Below are 20,793 nucleotides of genomic sequence, written 5' to 3'. Positions count from 1 at the left end.
ACTGAGGTTTGAACTTAGGGCCTTGTGCTTACTACAACTTTAGTCACAAAAAGCTCCTTTTTTATTATTTATTTTCAAGATAATTTTCACTCTCGCTTATGCTTTGGCTGGTCTAGACTTTGATCTTCCTATTTGTGCTTTTCTTTGTTGTTGGGATGGCTGGTGGGCAAAACTGCACCCAGTCATTGGTTGCCATGGAGTCTTGTGAACTTTATGCCTGAGCTGGCCTTGAATTATAATCTCTGCCTTTTAATCACCCACCTGGTTTACCATATTTATCTATGATTTGGCTTCTTATTTGCAAAATTGCAATAAAGATATATACATTAGAAAGCTGTTGTTGGGCTAGTTTTGTTTTGTTCTGCATATTTTTTTTCTCCCCCCATCCCTGCTAATACCGGGGCTTGAATGCAGGGTCTGACATAGTTGAGCTTTTTGGTGCTTAATTGGAGATAGACTTTCACAGACTTTCTTGCTCAACCTGACTTTGACCCACAATCCTTAGACCCTAGTCTCCTAAGTAGCTAGGATTACAGACGTGAGCAGCCAGCACCCATTCTTTTTTCTTCAGCCTTTTCCCCCTCCCCTGTTCCATTCTCTTCTCTTTTTCAGGACCCTAGCAGGCCCCATTTCACTTGAGTGCTTTATCCATGTCTGCCAACACTGGATGGAGATGTCAGGAGTGTGCTTAAAGGCAGAGGAACACAGGGCAAGCAAGTCATTTTCAGCTGAGTCAGGGCTATCTTATAATTTCCTGTTTGTACTAGCCAAGTCTCTGGGCCTATCAAAGGGTGGTGTGGGAGTTGTATCTTCCCTCCCCCGACTGTGTTTGCTTTTGAAAAGGGGGAAGTGGAACTGCCCAGGGTCAGTTAGCTGGGCTGGCAGTACCTCTAGTCCTGAAGGCATGGTTAGCTCTCTGCCTCCAGCTCTTGGTCCTCCTCAGGTGTCAGTGTCTGTTCCACAAAGGCTTCTGCACTTGCCAAGGCTGGGGAGCCAGTGTTTCAGACTGAGGGGTCCCCTTATGCTCTGTTCTGCAGGGATGATGTGACCCTCTCCCCCATGGAAATTCAAGTTCCATTCAGGAGATATTGGTCATTGACTCTGAATCCCACTCTGAGAGTTCAGCTTCCACAGGCAGAGGACATCCTTGCTTTTTGGACATCCATCCTAGCAGGGGAAATAGACGATAAATAAGAAAAAAAAAAAGAGGGGATCCTGGCCAAGGAATTGGGGTATCTGTGTGTGTGTGTCTGTCTCTGTGTCTGTATATGTATAGGGGACTAGATTTGAATAGAAGAGGTTATTTTAGGTTGGAGGGAGTTGTGAGTGCTGGGTGAGGAGAGGCTGGACTGAGAAAGTAGGAGCTCAACTGTGTGTGTGTGTGTGTGTGTGTGTGTGTGTGTGTGTGTGTGTAATACAGACAGGGGCTGTGCCTTATTTGTCCTTTCCTGTCCCTCAATGCTTGGCCCAAAGCAAGAGCTCCTTACATATTGACTGCCTGCCTGCCTGCCTGCCTGCCTGCCTGCCTGCCTGCCTGCCTGCCTGTGGTAGGGCAGAGCTAGAGGCACCTGAGTTGAATTTGACTCTGTCATCTCTCTGGCTCTCCCCTGTTTCACAGAGCCTGGACTCCAATTCCAGAGTGGCCAGCTCTGTTGCATTCAGATTCATTAACTGGCATTTCCCAGTGTTTCTTTGAGCTGAGCCTGCCAACCTATCTGGCTCAGCTCAGGGCCATTATGGGTCGGGGCAGTTCTATACTCTCCCAGTTTCCTCTTTGAGCAATTTGTTTAGTGGAGCCATCAAGTGGTCAGACATGAAATTGCAATGGGAAAGTTGACATGGAACTAGTGGCAGTTACTGATTCTTGATCTAGCCACATTTGAGTGTTTACTCTGGATCCACGCTGAACTTTTTCTCCTAGTTGAGCCACAGAACAAGTTCTAATCCTGGTCCTGGGCTAAGAACCCATCCCCTCTATCAGAAGCTCTCATTTAAAATTTTTCCTAAGCTGGGTACTGGTGGTTCATACCTGAAACTCTAGCTGCTCAGGAGGCTGAGATCTGAGGATTGCAAAGCCAGCAGGGCAGGAAAGTCCATGAAACTTATCTCTTATTTCCAACAATCACCAGGAAACCGGAAGCAGAGCTATGGTTCAAAGTGGTAGAGCATTAGCCTTGAGCGAAAGAGCTTAGGGGCAGCATTCAGGCCAAGTTTATGCCCTATAACTGACAACCCCCATACTAAAGTCAATTTGCATATATGTGCCAATGACCCTGTATGTGTTATTATATGTATTTATAATTTAGATCGACTTCATATATGAGATAAAATTTGTGCCCTTTGTGTCTCTGAGCCTAACTTAACATAAAATTTTCCACATCCACCTATTTCCCTGTAAATGGCATATTATTTTTCCTGATGGATAAATAATTGCATTCATATAATAAATATAATTATAAATTCCATTATCTATGTATACATTATTTCTCATGATCCAATTATTTATTGTCAGGTACCAGGGCTATACATGTGCATTTATACCACAAGTTAACTGTCCATTGGATTGTGAATGAGCATTTGAGTGTTTCTAGCAGGAGATGATTATGAATAGCTTTGCTGGAGTAACGAAAATATCTAATGGTATGCTGTTCGGAAGTTTGGATAGCTTAATACTCATTGGTTAGCTTAATACCCATATGAGTAGTGAGAAAGCATTAATCATATGGAAAGTACCAGACACATCATAAATGCTCAATAAATTCAATCTCCCCTCTCCAGAGAGAGAGAGAGAGAGAGAGAGAGAGAGAGAGAGAGAGAGAGAGAGAGAGAGGAGGAAAAAGTAGTATTGTGAATCTTGCAGTTAATGTTGGTAGCAAGCACTAGGTATTTGTGCATCTGGAAGTGGAATGTTGGGCATGTATTTATGGGGTTTTGTAAATTTAATTTTTCTTTGTAATCGACACAGACTAAGTACTCCTATTTATGGGCTGTAGTGTGTATGATGTGTAAGGATCAAATGAGCATTTACTTCCAACTCCTTGGATACTTATTGTGTCTGTGTGTTTAGAACCTTCAAACGTCTCTTGTTTTAGCTCTTCATGGAATGTATGATAGGTGGTTGTCTGTTATAGTTTACAACATCAGAGCTCCTGTGAGGAGCCAAGACTTCTCTAGAACTGAGTTTTGGTTTGCCCTGTCTCCCCTTACTAGTTACTAGAGACTCCTAATGTATTTGTCTTTTCTTTTTCTTTCTTTCTTTTTTTTTTTTTTTTTGCCAGTCCTGGGCTTGAGCTCAGGGCCTGAGCGCTGTCCTTGGACTTTCTCAAGGCTAGAGCTCTACCACTTGAGCCTCAGCACCACTTCCGGCTTTTTTTAGGTATGTGGTACCAAGGAATCAAACCCGGGTCTTGGTGCATGCTAGACAAGCACTCTACCACTAGGCCAAACTCCTGGCCCCTCCTGATGTATTTTTATTCTCCCTTTAGGCTTGAACTCAGGGCCTGGGTCCTATCCCAAATCCAACTACTCATATTTTTGTTGTTGTTGTTGAAGGCTTTCTGTTCTTTCTGTATTGGACTTGTAGATAAGCCTGTGGTGCAGATGGTAGAGATACAGATGTATTGATTTTTTTTATCAATAGTGAGAAGTGGTCTTTTTTTTTTAATTGAAATTTATTTCTTTATTTGTAAATTTTTTTTTTGCCAGTCCTGGTCTTGGGCTCAGGGCCTGAGCACTGTCCTTGGACTTTCTCAAGGCTAGAACTCTACCACTTGAGACACAGCACCACTTCTAGCCTTTTCTATGTATGTGGTACCAAGGAATTGGACCTGGGTCTTTGTGCATGCTGGGCAAGCACTCTACCACTAGGCCAAACTCCTGGCCCCTACTTTATAAATTTTTATTGTTATAATGTGATGTACAGAGGGTTTACAGTTACAGAAGTCAGGTAGTGGGCACATTTCCTTTTTGGGCACCTGTTTTCTCTCTCCAGTTTTATGCTCCTGTCCCTGCCCACAGATTGTTTAGTTCATTTTCAACATAGCATCTAGTGAGTACCACTGCTGCATTTATTCACCCTCTGTCCTTCTAATCCTCTGCCCCAGGCCCCAAGCCTTCCCAGAGGGATCTTTTTTTATTGTAATTAATAGAGGGGTTACAGTTATATTCACCATATAGAAGGAGTGTTACTTCACACACATTGATACCCTTTCTCATGTTTTTGTCCCCATTTCCCTCCCCAACCCCTCCCCTCATCTTGTTTTTCCCCTTCTCTTTCCTATTTCAAATAAACAAATAAATGTATATAGAATATACCAGATAACAAGGTAAGATACTGTAACAATATGAGAATAACCAAGGGACAACAGAAGAGATGAGAAATAACATAGTAAATTAAGAACAATCATCACACATTATATGGCTCTTGTTTTCATACCCTGGAGGTCCTTTCATTTAGCCTCATCCTATAGGGCCTTATATATCTATGTTTTGAGCTACTGTAATCCTCTGCTAGGAGAGCCCAAGGTTTCTACTGATTATGACAAATGAGGGAAATATTAAGCCTATGTTCCTTTGAGTCTGGCTTACTTCACTTAATATGATTTTTTCCAAATCTTTCCATTTCCTTACAAATGGGGCAACGTCATTCTTTCTGAAGAAGTGATCTTCTTAATGAAATATTGGGCCTGCTGTTTTACTGTTGACACTCAGAAGGATCCAGCTCAACATTTAAAAACTGAGTTAAAAGGTTTTAATCACTTTGGAAAAAAAGTTATAAACACCCAAAGTCCTCATTAGAAACTCATTAGAAACCACCTCCTTCACTTAACTGCTTGTTAGTAACAGAAGTTCGGTATCCAAGCAGGCATTGGGTAGATATCTTCACTTTAGAGGTTTTAACAGGGTTCATTGTTTTTTTGTTTTTGTTTTTTTGTTTTTTGTTAAACTGGGCTTTAGCATTCTGCTCTGGGCTTTTATTGAGGAAAGTTATAAGAAATAGCTTCAGGAAACTTGGCTGCCTGATTTACTGTCAGGGTTTTGTTGAGGATGCTGTTTGTATATTTTGTCTGTTGAATGGCATTCTTGTATTTTTGTTGTTGAAGACTTTCTGTCCTTTCCATTTTAGACTTCCTGAATGGCGTGTACTCACAACAGTGGCCTCCCTGTGATTCTGTAAGAGCCCCAGGAGAAATTTCTTTAACTTCTTAATGGGAATGGGTGTTTTCCTTGGGGAGAATAGTTTTGCTTTTGTCCACAGGCCTATGAATCATAGACTAGATTATATTTTCCTTTTCACAATAGATACTAGGAAGCTCAGATATGTGGCCCATTGTTTCCAAATACCCAGGACTCTATCTGCATTGCTCTTAGCTTACCCCTCCTATTTTCCCTTTCTTCCCATTTCCTCATTTTCCTGGTTTTTACTTTTTATTTTATTCTTGAATTATCAGCTCTTGAAGTAGCTATCGGATGAGACAGAGTTGTCTCTGAGAGCTTACAGCTGAGATCTGATCAGTCTGTGTAGAGCAGGTTAGCTTCTAGGAACCTACACTCTGATGGTTAGCAGCTCCTTAGCTTTTTCCATTCCAAGCATTGCTTTGTTCCAGCTCCTGTGCAGTGGTAAAATGACCAAGTCTGATGTTGGTATCTGTGCCCTTTGGCCTGGGATAGCTGATAGCTTCCTACAGTTCTCCTGAAAGCAAAGGACACAATCCCACCTGTCACTTAAACAAGAGATTAATGACTGCAGTCTAAAATAACTGCTTTGACAAGAGCAAAGTTCCCAGATGTGCATGGCAGCCAGTAGATCCCTGCCTTTTTATTTTTTCCCCCTGCATGGTGATTGGAAATCCAGACCCACAGCCAACAAGTCAGGTGAGAGCTGGGGCTCTGCAGGGGGATATAGATTGGTGCCTCTCGACTCATTTTATTTATTTATTTTTATTATTGTATTTTATTGTTGGGGTAACGTATAGAGAGGTTACCATTACATTCATCAGGTAGTGGGTATATTACTTCTTGAACATTGATACCCCTTCCCCTGTTTTTCTCCCATTTTCCTTCCCTCCACCCCTCCCAGTCATCTTGTCTTTCTTCTTTCCCTTGCCTATTTCAAATAAACAAATACACATATATACAATATACCAGGTACCAAAGTCAGATACAGTAACAACACCAGATAAACCATAAGGGGGAAAAAAGAAAAAGGAAATAATTTCACGTGGTATATTAAGAACAACAGTCACAAGGATAAACCTCTTGTTTTCCTATCCTGAAGTTCATTTCAGTTAGCCTCATCCTAGATGGCCATATGGACATCATTTTTGAGCCATTGTGATCATCTGCTAGGAGAATCCTAGATGGACACCTTCATTTTTCCCCTCTACCTTTGTACTGCAGCTTGATAACAGGGCCTAGGTGCTGACCCTTTATCATGTAAGGGTGGTGGTCTACCACTTGAACAGCACCTCTACTTCTAGCTTTTTGGTGGCTAATGGAGAGAAGAGTTTCATGGACTTTCCTGCCCAAGCTGTTCAAACTGTAGTCATCAGACCTCAGCCTCCTGGGCCACTGGGATTATACCTGAGAGCCACTGGCACCAGGCTTAATGTTTCTCTCTTTGACTTCACGGTGTGTTTTCTGCAGAGCTGGGAGGCAGCTCTGATTTTTTTGGGATACCTTATGAGACAAAAAAAAGTTTCTTTCTTTTCTTTCTTTCTTTCCTTTTTTTTTGGTTAATTGTGGGGGTCTGAACTTGGGGCCTGGGTGTTGTCCTTGAGCTCTTTTTGCTGGGGCTAGTGCTCTATCACTTTGAGTGCCACTTTCGGTTTTCTGGTGATTAATTGGAGGTGAGAGTCTCATGGATTTTCCTGCTTGGGCTACCTTTAAACTGTGACCCTCTTGAGTAGCTAGGATTATAGATGTGAGATACAAGTACCTGCTTCAAAAAAAAAGTTCTAGCCTTTGATGAACAAGAAGGTGTGGTGAAGCAGGTCATGGCTTGGATTTTTTGGACAGGTGAAACTGTCTGCTGGCTGTCTGCTGATGTCCCTGTGGCTGGGATGGCAGTGAGGTGAGCTCTGTGCCTTGTCTGGACTCTGGAAAGATCCAAAAGGAAATTATTCATCTTTTCTTTATCTTCTGATGGGACATTTTGCTAAAAGGAATTTTGACTAAGAAATGGAGTAATTTTCTGTTCCATAGTCCCTTTCTAAGTAGAGCAGAGGGCCTGAGATTCACTACATTTAAGGAGTTTGAAATTTGAAGCCCCAGAGATAGGCAGAATAATGGCTCCTCATAACTCTTCTGCCCCCAATCCTTGAGACCTGAGATTGTGTTACCTCAACGTGGCCAGAGGGATTTTGCAGATGTAATTAAGTTAGGAATCTTGAGATGGGGAGATTATCCCATACTATCTTATTGCGTTTGACAAAATAACATGATGCTTTAAAGATGAAGGAGGATGGAAAGTTGGAGACACAGATGGTAGGTATGGGGCTAGAAGTCTCACTGATAGGACAGCAGGCTTGAAGAAGACAGAAGCCTGAGCCATCTGGGCAGTTTGTAGAAGCTGGTGGAGGCAAGGATCAGGTTCTACAGAGCTACAGGATAGAGTACTTCTCTTGCTGGGAGTGTGGCCTAGTGGTAGAGTGCTTACCTAGCATGCACAAAGCCCTGGGTTTAATTCCTTGGTACCACATATACCGAAAAAGTTGGAAATGTGGCTTAAGTGGTAGAGCATTAATCTCAAGCAAAAGAAGCTCAGGGGCAGCACCCAGGCCAAGAGTTCAGCTAGGTGCCAGTGGCTCCTGCTTGTAATCCTAGCTACTCAAGAGACTGAGACGTGAGGATCATGGTTTGAAGTCAAATTGGCAGGAAAGTCTATGAAATTCTTAATCTCCAATAAACTATTCAGAAAAAGCCAGAAGTGGTTCAAGTGGTAGAGCCCTAGCTTTGAGGAAAAAAAAAAAGGTCAGAGATAGCACGCAGGCCCAGAGTTCAAGCCCTAGACCAGCGCGCCCCCCCCCCCCGCCAAAAAAAGAAAAAAAAAGTAAAGAGGTGTCCTAGAGGATAGAAGTTGATCAATTGTTGCCAAGAGATGGCAGAACTCATGCAAGGTTCTTGAAAACAGAGAGGGGTCAGAAGCAACTAAAACTGCAGATCAGCAAGGATCCCCCATACAACTTGGCCATGCTAGCCTGTTGCCCTCAAAAGGGGCACTTCTGGCTTTGAGACTAGGGCTGCTTGTAGGGAGAAGATGTATTCATTTCTGCCTGATAAGAATGTTGGATCCTTGCCACTTAGCACATGTTCAGAACTGTGCTCCACGTCCATCCCTTGTGCTGAAGGCCATAGCCAGCATTTACTGAGAACTTGTTATGGACCTGTGTTTGACATGGATAAATCCATGAGCATCTCATCAGAACTCCATGAGGCTGGCTCTGCTCAACCTGGGGCTGTCAGTAGGGTCTGCAGAGTGACTGGAGAGTTCTGACAACCCGTTTTGACAGCTGTGTGTGGAGATGGCCTTAGGGTAGGCTCTGGCTAGGTCCACATGCACTTTAGCCTCAGTCAATTCAGGCTGCCAGTCCAGAATAGCACTGACTGCATGGTGGTAGAAACTTACTTCTTATGGTTCTGGAGATTGAGAAGTTCATGCTCAAGGTACCGTCAGATCTGCTCAAGGGTAAAGATTGTGTGTGTGTGTGTGTGTGTGTGTGTGTGTGTGTGTGTGTGTGTGTGTGTGTATGTGTGTTTTATATTGTTCAGTGTATATTATTTCTGCTTTTAGTAGTCTTTAAATTCGGAGCTTCATGCTTGCTAGGCGGGCTCTCTGTTACTTCCGCCACAGCTCCAGTCCTTTTTTGTTCTAGTTATTTCTCAGGCAGTCTCACATTTTTGCCTGGGGCTGGCCTTAGAGCACATTCCTTCTATTTATGTATTCTGCACAGCTGGGAGGACAGGTGGCCACCAGCCCTGGCTTCATGATTGAGATGGAGCCCGGTTCACTTCTTGCTTGAACTAGCTTTGAACCTCCATCCTTCTCCCAACCTTGGTCTGCTCGGTGGCTGGTATTAGAGGTATGAGCCACTACATCTAGCGATTGAGGACACACTTGATGGGTTCTAGATAAAGTTTCCTCATAGCAAGCTCACTTAATAGAGTGGAGAGGCAGTGGAGGAGGAGGGGGTTGGAGAGAGAGAGAGAGAGAGAGAGCAGGGTGGGGTGGAGGGGGACTGTGTCTTCTTCTTTCCCGAGACAAGGTCTCACTATGTAGTCCAGGCTGACTTTAAACTTACAATCCTCCTGCTTTGCCTCACAAATGCTGGGATTACAATAAGTACCATGGCACCCAGTTTCTGTCTTTTCTTATAAAGGTACTAATCCCACTTCTGAGTGCTCCATTGTCATCATCTAATGCCTCCCAAAAGCTGCACCTCCTTATTGGAAACTAGGTTGCTGAAGCATAAGTACTTTGAGCTGGGCAGGGTTGTCAACATTCAGTCTATCGAAACATCCATCTTTTCTCTTTTATGAGTCTCTTTCATGGTATTGCTAAAAGCTGCCCTGAATTATTCTGGAACAATGTGGATATAAGGAAACAAACATAGATGGTAAATGAAAATACAATACTGTTGCTAAGCATGGTAATGCATGCCTGTAATCCCTGAACTCCTGAGGTAAAGACAGGAGAATCGAGTTCAAGGTCATCCTTGAATAGACAGAAGATCTTATTAAAAAAAAAAAAAGTCCAGCCGGACACGGTGGCTCACGCCTGTAATCCTAGCTACTCAGGAGGCTGAGATCTGAGGATCAAGGCTCAAAGCCAGCTGGGGCACAAAAGGATCTGAGACGCTTATCTCCAATTAACCTCTAGAAAATGGAAAGTGGGGCTTGGCTCAGGGGTAGGGTGGTAGCCTTGAGCTGAAGAACTCAGGGACAGCGCCCAAACTGAGTTCAAGCCCCATGACCTCACCCACCCCACAAAAATACCATGTTAAAGCAATCAATCAATTCATGCACTTATTCAATAAACACACATATGTTCTTGCTTCCTTCAGGGCCAAGTTATCAGATGCGAGGGGTTCCAGGAAATAAGGCAGGCATGGGGCGGGGGTCATAGCCAGGATTGCTAATAGTATAGTTTTATCTTCTGCCTACTTGCTCCAGCTCAGCAGTCTCTCCCCACCCCTTCTCCTTCCTTAGTGTTCCAGACTTTCTCTCCCCTCCAAGGGACAGAATAACAAAAAAGATACTGAGAAATGAAAGTGAAACTCCGTCAGAAGGTCTGCTTTGGTCTGTGAGTTCACCAGCACTGCCCTCTCTGGAATCTGGGTGAGAAGTCACAGGCTTGGCTGCCCCTTCTGAGACTGTTATGCAGCCCTTTTTGAGGAGATGGGATGTGGAGCAAGCTGGGACTATGCTCAGCTGGCCATCAAGACTAGAAAATCCCTCACTACCCTGTCCCCCAATGCAAAGTGATGTCCTAGAAGTAGGCTTGTTTTAACTCAGTGAGTGTGGAATGAACGGATGGACCTCACTTGGGTTGTAAACCCAGCTGAGCAGCTTAAGCCTCTGAGTTTTTCATTCATTCATTCCGTCATTTCAATCTCTTTGTGTCTGTCTTGGTCTCTCTCTGTCCTCCTCCTCCTCCTCCTCCTCCTCCTCCTCCTCCTCCTCCTCCTCCTCCTCCTCCTCCTCCTCCTCCTCCTCCTCCTCCTCCTCCTCCTCCTCCTCCTCCTCCTCCTCCTCCTCCTTCTTCTTCTTCTTCTTCTTCTTCTTCTTCTTCTTCTTCTTCTTCTTCTTCTTCTTCTTCTTCTTCTTCTTCTTCTTGTCAATCCTGGGCCTTGAACTCAAGGCCTGAGCACTGCCCTTAGGCTTTTTCCTCAAGGCTAGCACTCTACCACTTGAGACACAGCACCACTTCCGGCATTTTTCTTTGTGTGTAGTACCCAGGAATTGAACTTGGGTCATCATGCATGCTAGGCAAGCACTCTATCACTAGGCCAAGCTCCTGGCCCCCTACTCTTTTATTATTAAAAAAAACTGAGAAAATTACACAAATCAAAGGTATAGTGTATAGTAAAGCCAGCATCTCTGTAACTATTATCCAAGTTAAATAAATAGGACTTTGAAAGTGCTCCTCCCCCCCACTCCCTCCTCCAGGCACCTTTCTCAGTCTTAACCCCTTCACCCTGATTACAGTAAACACTTTGCTTGCATACTTTGTTTTTTAATCATCAAAGTCTGTCCCTAGATACAATTGTTTAAATTTGACTATAAAAATAGACACATCTCTGCAGCCTCTCAATGTTTGGGGTCCCTTGTGCCTCTCTCTCCCTTCTTTCCTTCCCTCTTACCCTTACATGCTTAGCCTGCAGTTTCCTTCTCTGATTTTGCTGACTGCACCCTCCCCTGGTGCAGAATGGGTCCATCTGCCCATCCTCTCTCTGTGTGCTTCTAGAAAATGGGCGACTAGATCCAGAGGCTTGCTCAGATGCAGGCATAATTCCTTTGGCTAGAATTTGGGGCTGGTATTCTTTTATCTACCATTTGAGCCACAGAACTGCTTCTGGCTTTTCTGTGTATGCGATCCCAAGGAATAGAGCCCAGGGCTTCATGCTTGCTAGGAAAGCACTCTACCACTAGACCATGCTCCTGCTCCCCACTCCTTTTTTGGCAGTTGTGGGGCCTTGGAGATAAGAGCCTCATGGGCTTTCATGCCTGGGCTGGCTTTGAACAGTGATTCTCAAATCTCAGCCTCCCAAGTAGATAGAATTACAGGTGTGAGCCACCAGAGCCTGGCTTCTTTCTTTCTTCCCTTCCTTTCTCCCTCCTTTCTTTTCTCTCTCCCTTTTACCCCATTGTCTCTTTTCTTCTCTCCTTCCGGTCCCCTCTTTCTTCCTTCTCCTCCTCTCCTTCTTGTTCCTTCTTTTCTTCCTCTTTTTTCTTCTTTTGTCTTCTTTCCTTCTCTCCCCATGCCTCTTTTCCTCCTCTTCTCCTCTTTCTTCCTGTTCATGATAATTATGGGGTGGGGAAGGCTCCTTAAGTGGTTGCAAAACGGTTACATTTGGGGCTGGGAAGGTAGCTTAGTGGTAGAGTGCTTGCCTAGCATGCATGAAACCCTGGGTTTGATTCATCTGTACCACATAAACAGGAAAAGCTGAAAGTTCTGCCCAAGAAGTAGAGTGCCAACCTTGAGCAAAAGAAGCTAAGGGACACTGCCTAGGCCCTGAGTTCAAAAGTTACATTCTAATCTTACCTTTTCTCTTTCATTTTGTTAGTTGGAAAATTGTTAGAAAGTTACCTTCTCTCTTTCACTCTTCCAACTTGGTGAATCTTTGTAAGAAAAACAAGATAAATGCTTGACATTCCATTTATTTACCAATTTTTCAAGAGAATTAATTGATTCTTTATTCTTCAAAGGAGGTTGGATAATCTGTTTTCATTGTCAACAAACAATGAAACAGAAACGAATGAATGAATGAATACTTGAAGGTGGAGATATGTATGGCCCATTACATGGTCATCTGTCACATAAGGCTTGTCCAGGAAAATTGCCAAGTGGAGCCCTCTGCCTCTAGCTCGAGCACATCCTCTCTTCTGTGACACACAGGTCATTTGAAACTGGCACTGCATTTGACAACTTGCGTTCTTCAACTGCTCTGCACCTGTGGCTCATACATTTTTTTTTTTCAGTTGGTTGTGGGGCTTAAACTCAGGGCCTGGACCCTGTCACTGAGCTTTTTCACTCAAGGCTAGTACTGTGCCACTTTGAGCCACGATAGGAATCTCACATTTTCCTGCCTGGGCTCACATTGAACTGTGCTCCTCACATCTCAACCTCCTGACTGACTAGCTAGGATTACAGGTGTGAGCCACCAGAGCCTTGATCCTCAAAACTTCTTATCCGATCCTCTGCTGAGTCTTCCCCTCACCTCTGCGCCAGCACTTGACCTTTAGTACAGCCCTCTGATCTCTTTAATCCTTCCTTCTAGGTACTCTGTAACCTATATATCATTATGGGGTGAAGGATAGTGACTTTAGTTACTGATATTAGTAACTGAGATTAAAATAAAGCCTGTGATGCCAATGATTCATAACTCAGTAGTACTTGGCAAATTAAAGCCAATGGAATGGATGCAGTTTTGGGATTCATTCCTATATAATAAATTCTGACATTGTGTAAAGACACTAGCATGTCCAACTAAGCTTCTGACAAAGCTCATTGGCTTTCAGTCATAAGAATCAGTTCTTTTGTTGGGTGCCGGTGGCTCACGCCTGTAATTCTGGCTAATTAGGAGCTGAGAATTGAGGAGGATTATGGGTCAAAGCCAGCTTGGGCAAAAAAGTTGGTGAAACTCTTATCTCAAATTAATCACCAAAAAGCCAGAAGTAGAGCTGTGGCTCACATGGTTGAGCATTAGCTTTGAGCAAGAAAGCTCATGGATGGGCTGGAAATGTGCCTTAGTGGTAGAGTGCTTGCCCAGTATGCATGAAGCCCTGGATTTGATTCTTCTCTAACATATAAACAAATAACAATAATAATAAAGAACTTTTTTTTTTTAAAGCTCATAGGCAGTGCATAGGCCCTGGGCCCTGAGTTTCGGCTCTGGGGCTCTAGGACTGCTCCCCCCAGCCCACCACATTATCCTTTGGAAGTTCCAGACTAGAATCAGCTTGGAGGAAGTTTTTTATTATTTTTATTAATTTTTAAAACTTTTAAACAGGAAATGGGATTTTTGTGACCACTCTCTGGGGGCTGGAGATGCATGTTGCTGCTGGTCTGGGTACTTGGAGATATATCTTATCACACACTCACACCTTTCAGCCAGCAACCAGGAAAGCCCTGCCACATTCAGAGAATCCAATTCACATTTGGGATTCTAACTTCATTGCTCCTGTATTACATCTTTCCTCATTTTTTGATGCATTAAATATCTTTTCTTCCATCTTGGGCCAGCTTCTCAAGGTGCAGGTGTCATAGAATGAGAGCTTTCCACATTCTGGGCCCGGGTGTTATACCTGAGATTGTCAGCTTAAAGGCTAGTGCTCTACCACTTGAGCCACAGAGCCACTTCCAGTTTTCTGAAGGCTAATTGGAAACTTTCATTCCTGGGCTGGCTTTGAACTGCGATCCTCAGATCTCAGCCTCCTGAGTAGCTAGGATTACCCACATGAGCTACAGGTGCCCAGCAACTTCTACGTTATTTATCCCGTGCTAAACATATAACAAGGCCAGAGTGTTAATAGATCAACAACTTAATGGCTAGAAATATATAAAAAGTGGGGCTGGGAGTGTGGTAGGGTGCTTGCCTAGCATGCAGAAAGTCGTGGGCTCAATTCCTTGTTACCACATACACAGAAAAAGCCAGAGTGGTGCTATGGCTCAAGTGGTAGAACACTAGGCCTTGAGAAAGCCCAAGGACAGTGCTCAGGCCCTGAGTTCAAGCCCCAGGACTGGCAAAAAAAGAGAAATACATATATATATATACATTTAAAAGTATATATTCTATTTTTTCTGTGTATATAATTTTGTATATATATATATATATACAAATACATATATATATATTTATATATATACCCACTACTGGGTCTTGAAGTCAGGGCCTGAGTGCTGTCCCTTAGCCATTTCACTCAAGGCTCATGCACAACTATTTGAGCCATACCTCCAGTTCCAGTTTTTTGTGGTTAATTGGAGATAAGACTCTCATGGACTTTCGTGCCCAGGCTGGCTTCAAACAGTGATTCTCAGATCCCAGCCTCCTGAGTATCTAGGATTACAGGCATGAACCATTGGTGCCTGACCACATTCCTTATTTAAAAAAAATGCATCATTGGGCTGTATAGTCATTTATTACATACTGTGTTTTCTACTCTGCTATACGTATGTAATCTCAGTTATATAAGTAACTATGTATTTAATATGGTGACCAGTCCTTTCATTATTTAATAAATCAATAGATTTTTTTTTTTTGCCAGTCTTGGGCCTTAAACTCAGGGCCTGGGCACTGACTGTCCTTGGGCTTTCTCAAGGCTAGAGCTCTACCACTTGAGCCACAGCACCATTTCTGTTTTTTTTTTCTATGTATGTGGTACCAAGGAATCCAACCCAGGTCCTTGTGCATGCTGGGCAAACACTCTACCACTAGGCCATACTCCCGGCCCAATAGAGTTTTGTTTTGTTTTTTGCGGGGGCTACTTCTAGTCATTTGGGTAATCTGAAGATTCTTTAGGAGGGACTCATAAGACCCATATCCCCTGAGTTCTTTCCCATTACCAGGCCATTTCCCATCACTATAATGTAATATATAATATCTGAAGGAACTGATTCATAAAGAGAAAAGGAGTTCACTTTGGCTCACATTGGGAGGTTCCAGTCTGTGTGTCGCTGACTGCCTTGCTTGACCTGCTCCAGGCAGCCCATGATGTTGGAATGTGTAGGGAGCAAGACTTCTAGCCCAGTGGCCAATAAGCACTAAGGAAGAGGAAGGGCCAGGGCCCACAATTCTTCAGGGTCTGTTCTCCATGCCTACCGGCTCCCCACTAGGTCCCACTTCCCAAAGCTTCCACCACCTCCCAGGAGCACCATTGGGGGACCAAGCCTGTAACACCTGGGTCTTTGTGGGTATTCAATATCCAAAGCAAATCAGCTATAGTTTGCCTGTATCTATTAGATGTTCAGGTTAGTTTTGTTGGGTATGAAGTTGTTAAATTATATATACATAAATGTATAAGTATATAATATATAAATTATGTAATTCTATAAATAAGTAAAGACCGCTGCACACTACTATTTCTAAGCAACCACTGCTGTACTTTCTGACACTTTGGGTTAGTTTATATTTTCTACAAAAGGCCTTAACCAGAGTATACACCATATTGTAGTTTTTTGAGGGTGCATGTGGTTTGTTTTTGCCCAGAATAATTTGAGATGATATCATTGCACGTATCCAAAATTTTTTTATTGTTGAGTAATGTATCAGTATTGCATTGTACACAGTATCATGATTTTTGTATGTGTTAATGTACTTGTAGATGAGTGTTTGAATTGTGTCTGGCTATGACAAAGCTGCTCTAAATATTTGTAAAAACATATTATGCATATATAAATTATAAAAATTTAATAATATAACAATTTAATAATCATATTACTAAATTATATGTTATATATTACATATACAATATTCAGTAACAGAATAAATATATTTGTGTGTATGTGTGTATGTATTGTGTATGTATGTACATACTAAGACTTGAACTCGGGGTCTTACATTCTTGCCTAGCTTTTTCAATTGAGCCATAGTTCCATTTCCAACTTTTTTTTGCTGGTTAATTGGAGATAAGAATCTCATAGATTTGTCTGCTTGGGCTGGCTTCATTTTTCTATCCTTAGACCTCAGCCTTCTGTGTAGTTAGGGATACAGGCGTGAGCCAGGGGTGCCTGGCTCAGTTACTGAGTAACTTACTGATGTTACTACATTTTCTTTAGATATTTAAAGCATTACTCTTAAAAAGCTGTATACTATTTTAGTTTATATTCCTTATTTTCAGTATTCACTTCTTTATTCTGCCTAAATGCCAGAAGAATTTTTTCTTTTCTTATAGTCCGGTAATTTTTGTTATTTTGTCTTCAATATGTCTGATTTCCAGATGTTTTGCTGTTTAATTGGAGATAAGAGTCTCATGGACTTTCTTGCCTATGCTAGTTTGAGCCTCAGTCCTCAGATCTCAGTCTCCTCAGTAGCCTGGATTATAGGCTTCACTCACTAGTGCCTGGTTTAAAGCATTATCTTAAGATTGTGTTGATTTGTGCTTCTGTTCCTTTTGGCCAGTGTTTACTTCTTTTTGTTTTTTCTTTTGGGGGGCTTGAACACTGAGCCTGGAACTTGCCCCTGAGCTCCTCAGCTCAAGGTTACTGTCCTACCTCTGAGCCTGAGTGTTGTCCCTGAGCTCTTCAGCTCAAGGTTACCACCCTAACCCTTGAACCACAGCGCCACTTCTAGTTTTCTAGTGGTTAATTGGTGATACTGATTTTTTTTTTGCCAGTCCCGGGGCTTGAACTCAGGGCCTGAGTTCTTGGGCTTTTTCCTCAAGGGTAGCACTTTGCCATTTGAGCAACAGCACCATTTCTGGCTTTTTCTATGCATGTGGTGCTGAGGAATTGAACCCAGGTCTTTGTGCATGCTAGGCAAGCACTCTACCACTAGGCCAAACACCTGGCCCTCTAGTAGTTAATTGGAGATAGGCATCTCATGGACTTTAGTGCCCCTGGCTGGCTTTGAACCAAGATCCTCAGATCTCAGCCTCCTGAATAGCTAGGATTACGGGTGGGAGCCACCGTGCCTGGCTAGAGTTCACTTCTTAATGGATCTCTTTTGTACCTTTCTAGTTCCTTCTCAAGTTCTGCCACTATTCATATGAATTTCAAGATCTGATTTACGACAGTCTTTCACACTTGCACTATTTCAAAATGCCATTTTGAAATAGAAGATTCTAGTTTTTGTTTTGTTCTGAGAAACATCTTGCTGGCAAATTTCACTGTATTCAGGGACACTGTTTTGCTCCTTCTTTCCTTTTTTTTTTTTTGCTTAAATTAACTTCATAGGAGATTTGGATTCCAGACTTTTCTGTTGCTCGTTTTGTGTGAAATTTTTTTCTCTAAGCTTGATGGCATCATTACAGATGGCATTTCTAAGTTGAACCAGCATTCTCTTTTGTGGTTTTCCTGTGGTGACTGAAAAGATGGAGACCTGTTTGCTGAGGTTTCCTGCATCAGTTTCATGCCTTCACTTTTTTTGGGATCTTTTTCTTCCTTCCTTCCTTTCTTTTTTTTTTTTTGATTGCCTTGCTCTTACGTATCTTTATATGGAAGTTGGAGAAACTAAACAATGATGTTGGCTCTGTTACCATCTTCTTACCCAGATTAGTATTTTTGGAAGGAGTAAGGAAGGTTGGGACAGGATCTCCTGATGCAATACAGGCTGGCCTCAGCTTCACCACTGTGGCTCTTTCTGCTGTTTGGTCCTCTCACTTAGCTCTGGCATGCTTGATCTCTGGTCCTTGGACCTGGCTCAGAGGACAGGACATGAAATTGGGCTGGGCCCATATAACTGGCTGCCTTGAGGCTAGGCATACCGTGTCTGTCCTTGCACTGCCATTCTGGAGTCTGGCGTGGCATTTCCTCTAAGAGGAAGTTGTGGAGCAGAAAAAGGAAAGACCTGCCACCCCCATCAGCCATAAAGGGAGGCATGTGTGTTTGTGTTCTCATGTATGTATAAAATACCTGCTGTGAGCCTACCCTGCCATCTGCTGGGCATTTGTTTAATTGTGGGAAGAAGGGATACCAAGTCTTTTGTTGGGAGAATCAAGACCGGTTTTACACTGTGTGTGTGTGTGTGTGTGTGTGTGTGTGTGTGTGTGTGTGTGTGTGTGTGTGTGTGTTACTACTGGGGTTTGAACTCAGGGCCTTACTTGTTTAGCTTTTTTTTTTTTTTACTCAAGACTGGTATACTACCACTTGAACCACATATCCACTTCTGGCGTTTTTGTGGTTATTTCAAGATAAGAATCTCATGGCATGTTCTGTTGGGGTTGTCTTTGAGTCAGAATCCTCAGGTCTCAGCCTCACGAGTAGCTTGGAGGATAGCTATAAGCCACCAGTACTGGGCTCCATTTGTTTTATCTGGAGCACCTACTTTGTGCTGAGGATGTAATTGATGGAGGGGTTTTGGGAGTGAATGTGGCCTTCTTTCAAGGGGTGTCCAGTTAGTGCTGTAGCAGGATACTAGCAGGTCACACAAGCATACACAAAATATCATTAAACTAATGACAAGTGCAATGGAGGACTGTGCAGGATGCTGCATGGCAGTGGATGAAGTTGGGGCCTGCCAGGCCTCAGACTTTGAGCCTCAGGATGTGGTCAGACCCTCCAAGATTATTTTGTCTTTACTCATATACTTCACAGGCTGGACTTTACTAGAGGTGGGGTGCTGAGGATCGGAACCCAATGGATGGAGCCATGGCAGTTTAGAGACCCAGGGCCTCCGTGGGCCTCAGTATTGACGCATTTAGTTGGAGAGAATCAAGGTGGCCAGAGCTGCCTGAAGCCTGGACAGGAAAGAAGGCAGGGTTTGACCTGTGGAGCAAGATCATGGATCTTGTTTTGGGTCTTCATCTTTGTCAGAAGCAATTCTAGAAAAAGGGCCTTCCAGGCTGGGCTATGCCCAGGACTATGGTTCTAAAGATGGGAGCTGATCCAAGGTTTAAGACCTGTGGCTAAAGACAAAGGGACAGAGATAGGATAGCTTGCTGGACTTTGAAAGTCTTCTCTTTGGTGGGAGATGGCAGGATATTCCCTGTGCCTGAGTGAACAGCCTAAGGATGTCATATTTAGCTGGAAAGGTTTTCTGAGAGGGCTAGAGAGACCTGATCCTAAATGAATTAGGAGATTCACGAGGGCCATTGTATCAAACTTACCATCCCCGCTTCAGCCTCCCAAGTGCTGCGATTATAAGTGTGTACCACCATACTCAGCAGATTAAAAAAAAAGTCCAATTTATGCAGATCAGAGTCCCAACAGTCTGAAGCCAGTGTGTGGAGAGGAAGCAGAGGGAGAGAGAAAGAGAGAGAGAGAGAGAGAGAGAGAGAGAGAGAGAGAGAGAGAGAGAGAGAGAGAGAGAGAGAGAGAGAGAGAGAGAGAGGAGAATGAATTCATAGGGAATGTTCTTTCTCCCTGGAACCAGATTGTCTGAGCTCAAAGATTCTGCTCTGCCATGTGCTGGCTGTGTGGCCTTGGATAAGCAACAGCAGCTCTGAGACTTGTGCCTTTGTCTGTAAAAACAATGATGATTCTTTCTTTAGAGTTCTGCTAGAATTAAAACGAGACCGTGCACTAGAGCAATCCATTCAAGAGGTTGTTTCTAGGACCTTTGGTCCACTTGTTCAATTGTGAGACTCCAATTGTAAGAAGCATCTGGGTGAGGGGACCTGCTGAGCCATCTGCCATCTGACCACGAGGTGGCGCTGTGGTCATTTGTATGGGCGCTGCTGACCCGGTCCATCACTTCTTACAAAGTTAGAACGTAGCTTCCAGTTTCCCTTCCAGTTTCCCAGGTGAGGTGGAGGGTCTGTCTCAGCTGTACTCACTCACAGTGGCACTGAGGTATCTTCACGTGCTAAGCTGTATATGAATGTCTTTGTGACCACTAAATGTCCTCACTGGGGAGAACTGTGACTATCCTCACTTTTCCCATCAGAAAGCCAACACAGAGACAAACTAAGGAAGTTGCAGGTCAAAAGTGGCAAGGCTGAAATTTCATCATTGCAGTGTGATTCCCTTCTACTCCTGTGCCGACCCCCAAGTCCTTCCTCCCTCCCCATGGAAAGGAAGCCCATTGGGGGAGCAAAACGGATACCATTTTGCCCTGTGGTTTTCAGCCAATCCTAATTCTGCCATGTCTTCATTCTACCAGCTAGGGCAAGTCATTTAACTTTGTTATGTTGCAGTGGCTTCAGTACATAATGGCTTTAGTCGTCCTGGCTTTTCTGAGCTTCCAGAAGGATGGAGAGGCTCCAACCTGTGGAGCTGCCAGATTGGTAATGTATCTGCGCAGATAAGGCTCTTTCTAGGCCACACCCGAGAGTCGGGTGATGTGGCTGTTACATGCAAGAGTGGAAGACAAATCAAGTCAGGATCCTAGCTGGGTTCAGTGCTGCATGCCTGTAATCCCAGCTACCTAGGAAGATGATGTGGGAGGATCATTCGAGTTCTGGAGTTCAAAGCCAGTC

General features: G+C 43.4%; 1 protein-coding gene across 1 annotated transcript in view; it reads right to left on the bottom strand.

The window, feature by feature from the left end:
• Positions 1-20,793, bottom strand: part of Top1 (DNA topoisomerase I) — a 145,035-nt gene that overhangs the window by 113,186 nt on the left and 11,056 nt on the right. Inside the window, exon 3 of the mRNA XM_090352715.1 lies at positions 15,369-15,481. Coding sequence (XP_090208841.1) covers positions 15,369-15,481 — 113 coding nt within the window. The remainder of the gene's footprint in view (positions 1-15,368; positions 15,482-20,793) is intronic.

This window comes from Megascapheus bottae, chromosome 18 (assembly GCF_031878675.1).
Source record: "Megascapheus bottae isolate mThoBot1 chromosome 18, mThoBot2.hap1, whole genome shotgun sequence".
Taxonomy (NCBI): Eukaryota; Metazoa; Chordata; class Mammalia; order Rodentia; family Geomyidae; genus Megascapheus; species Megascapheus bottae.
This window is presented reverse-complemented; position numbering and strand designations above follow the sequence as displayed.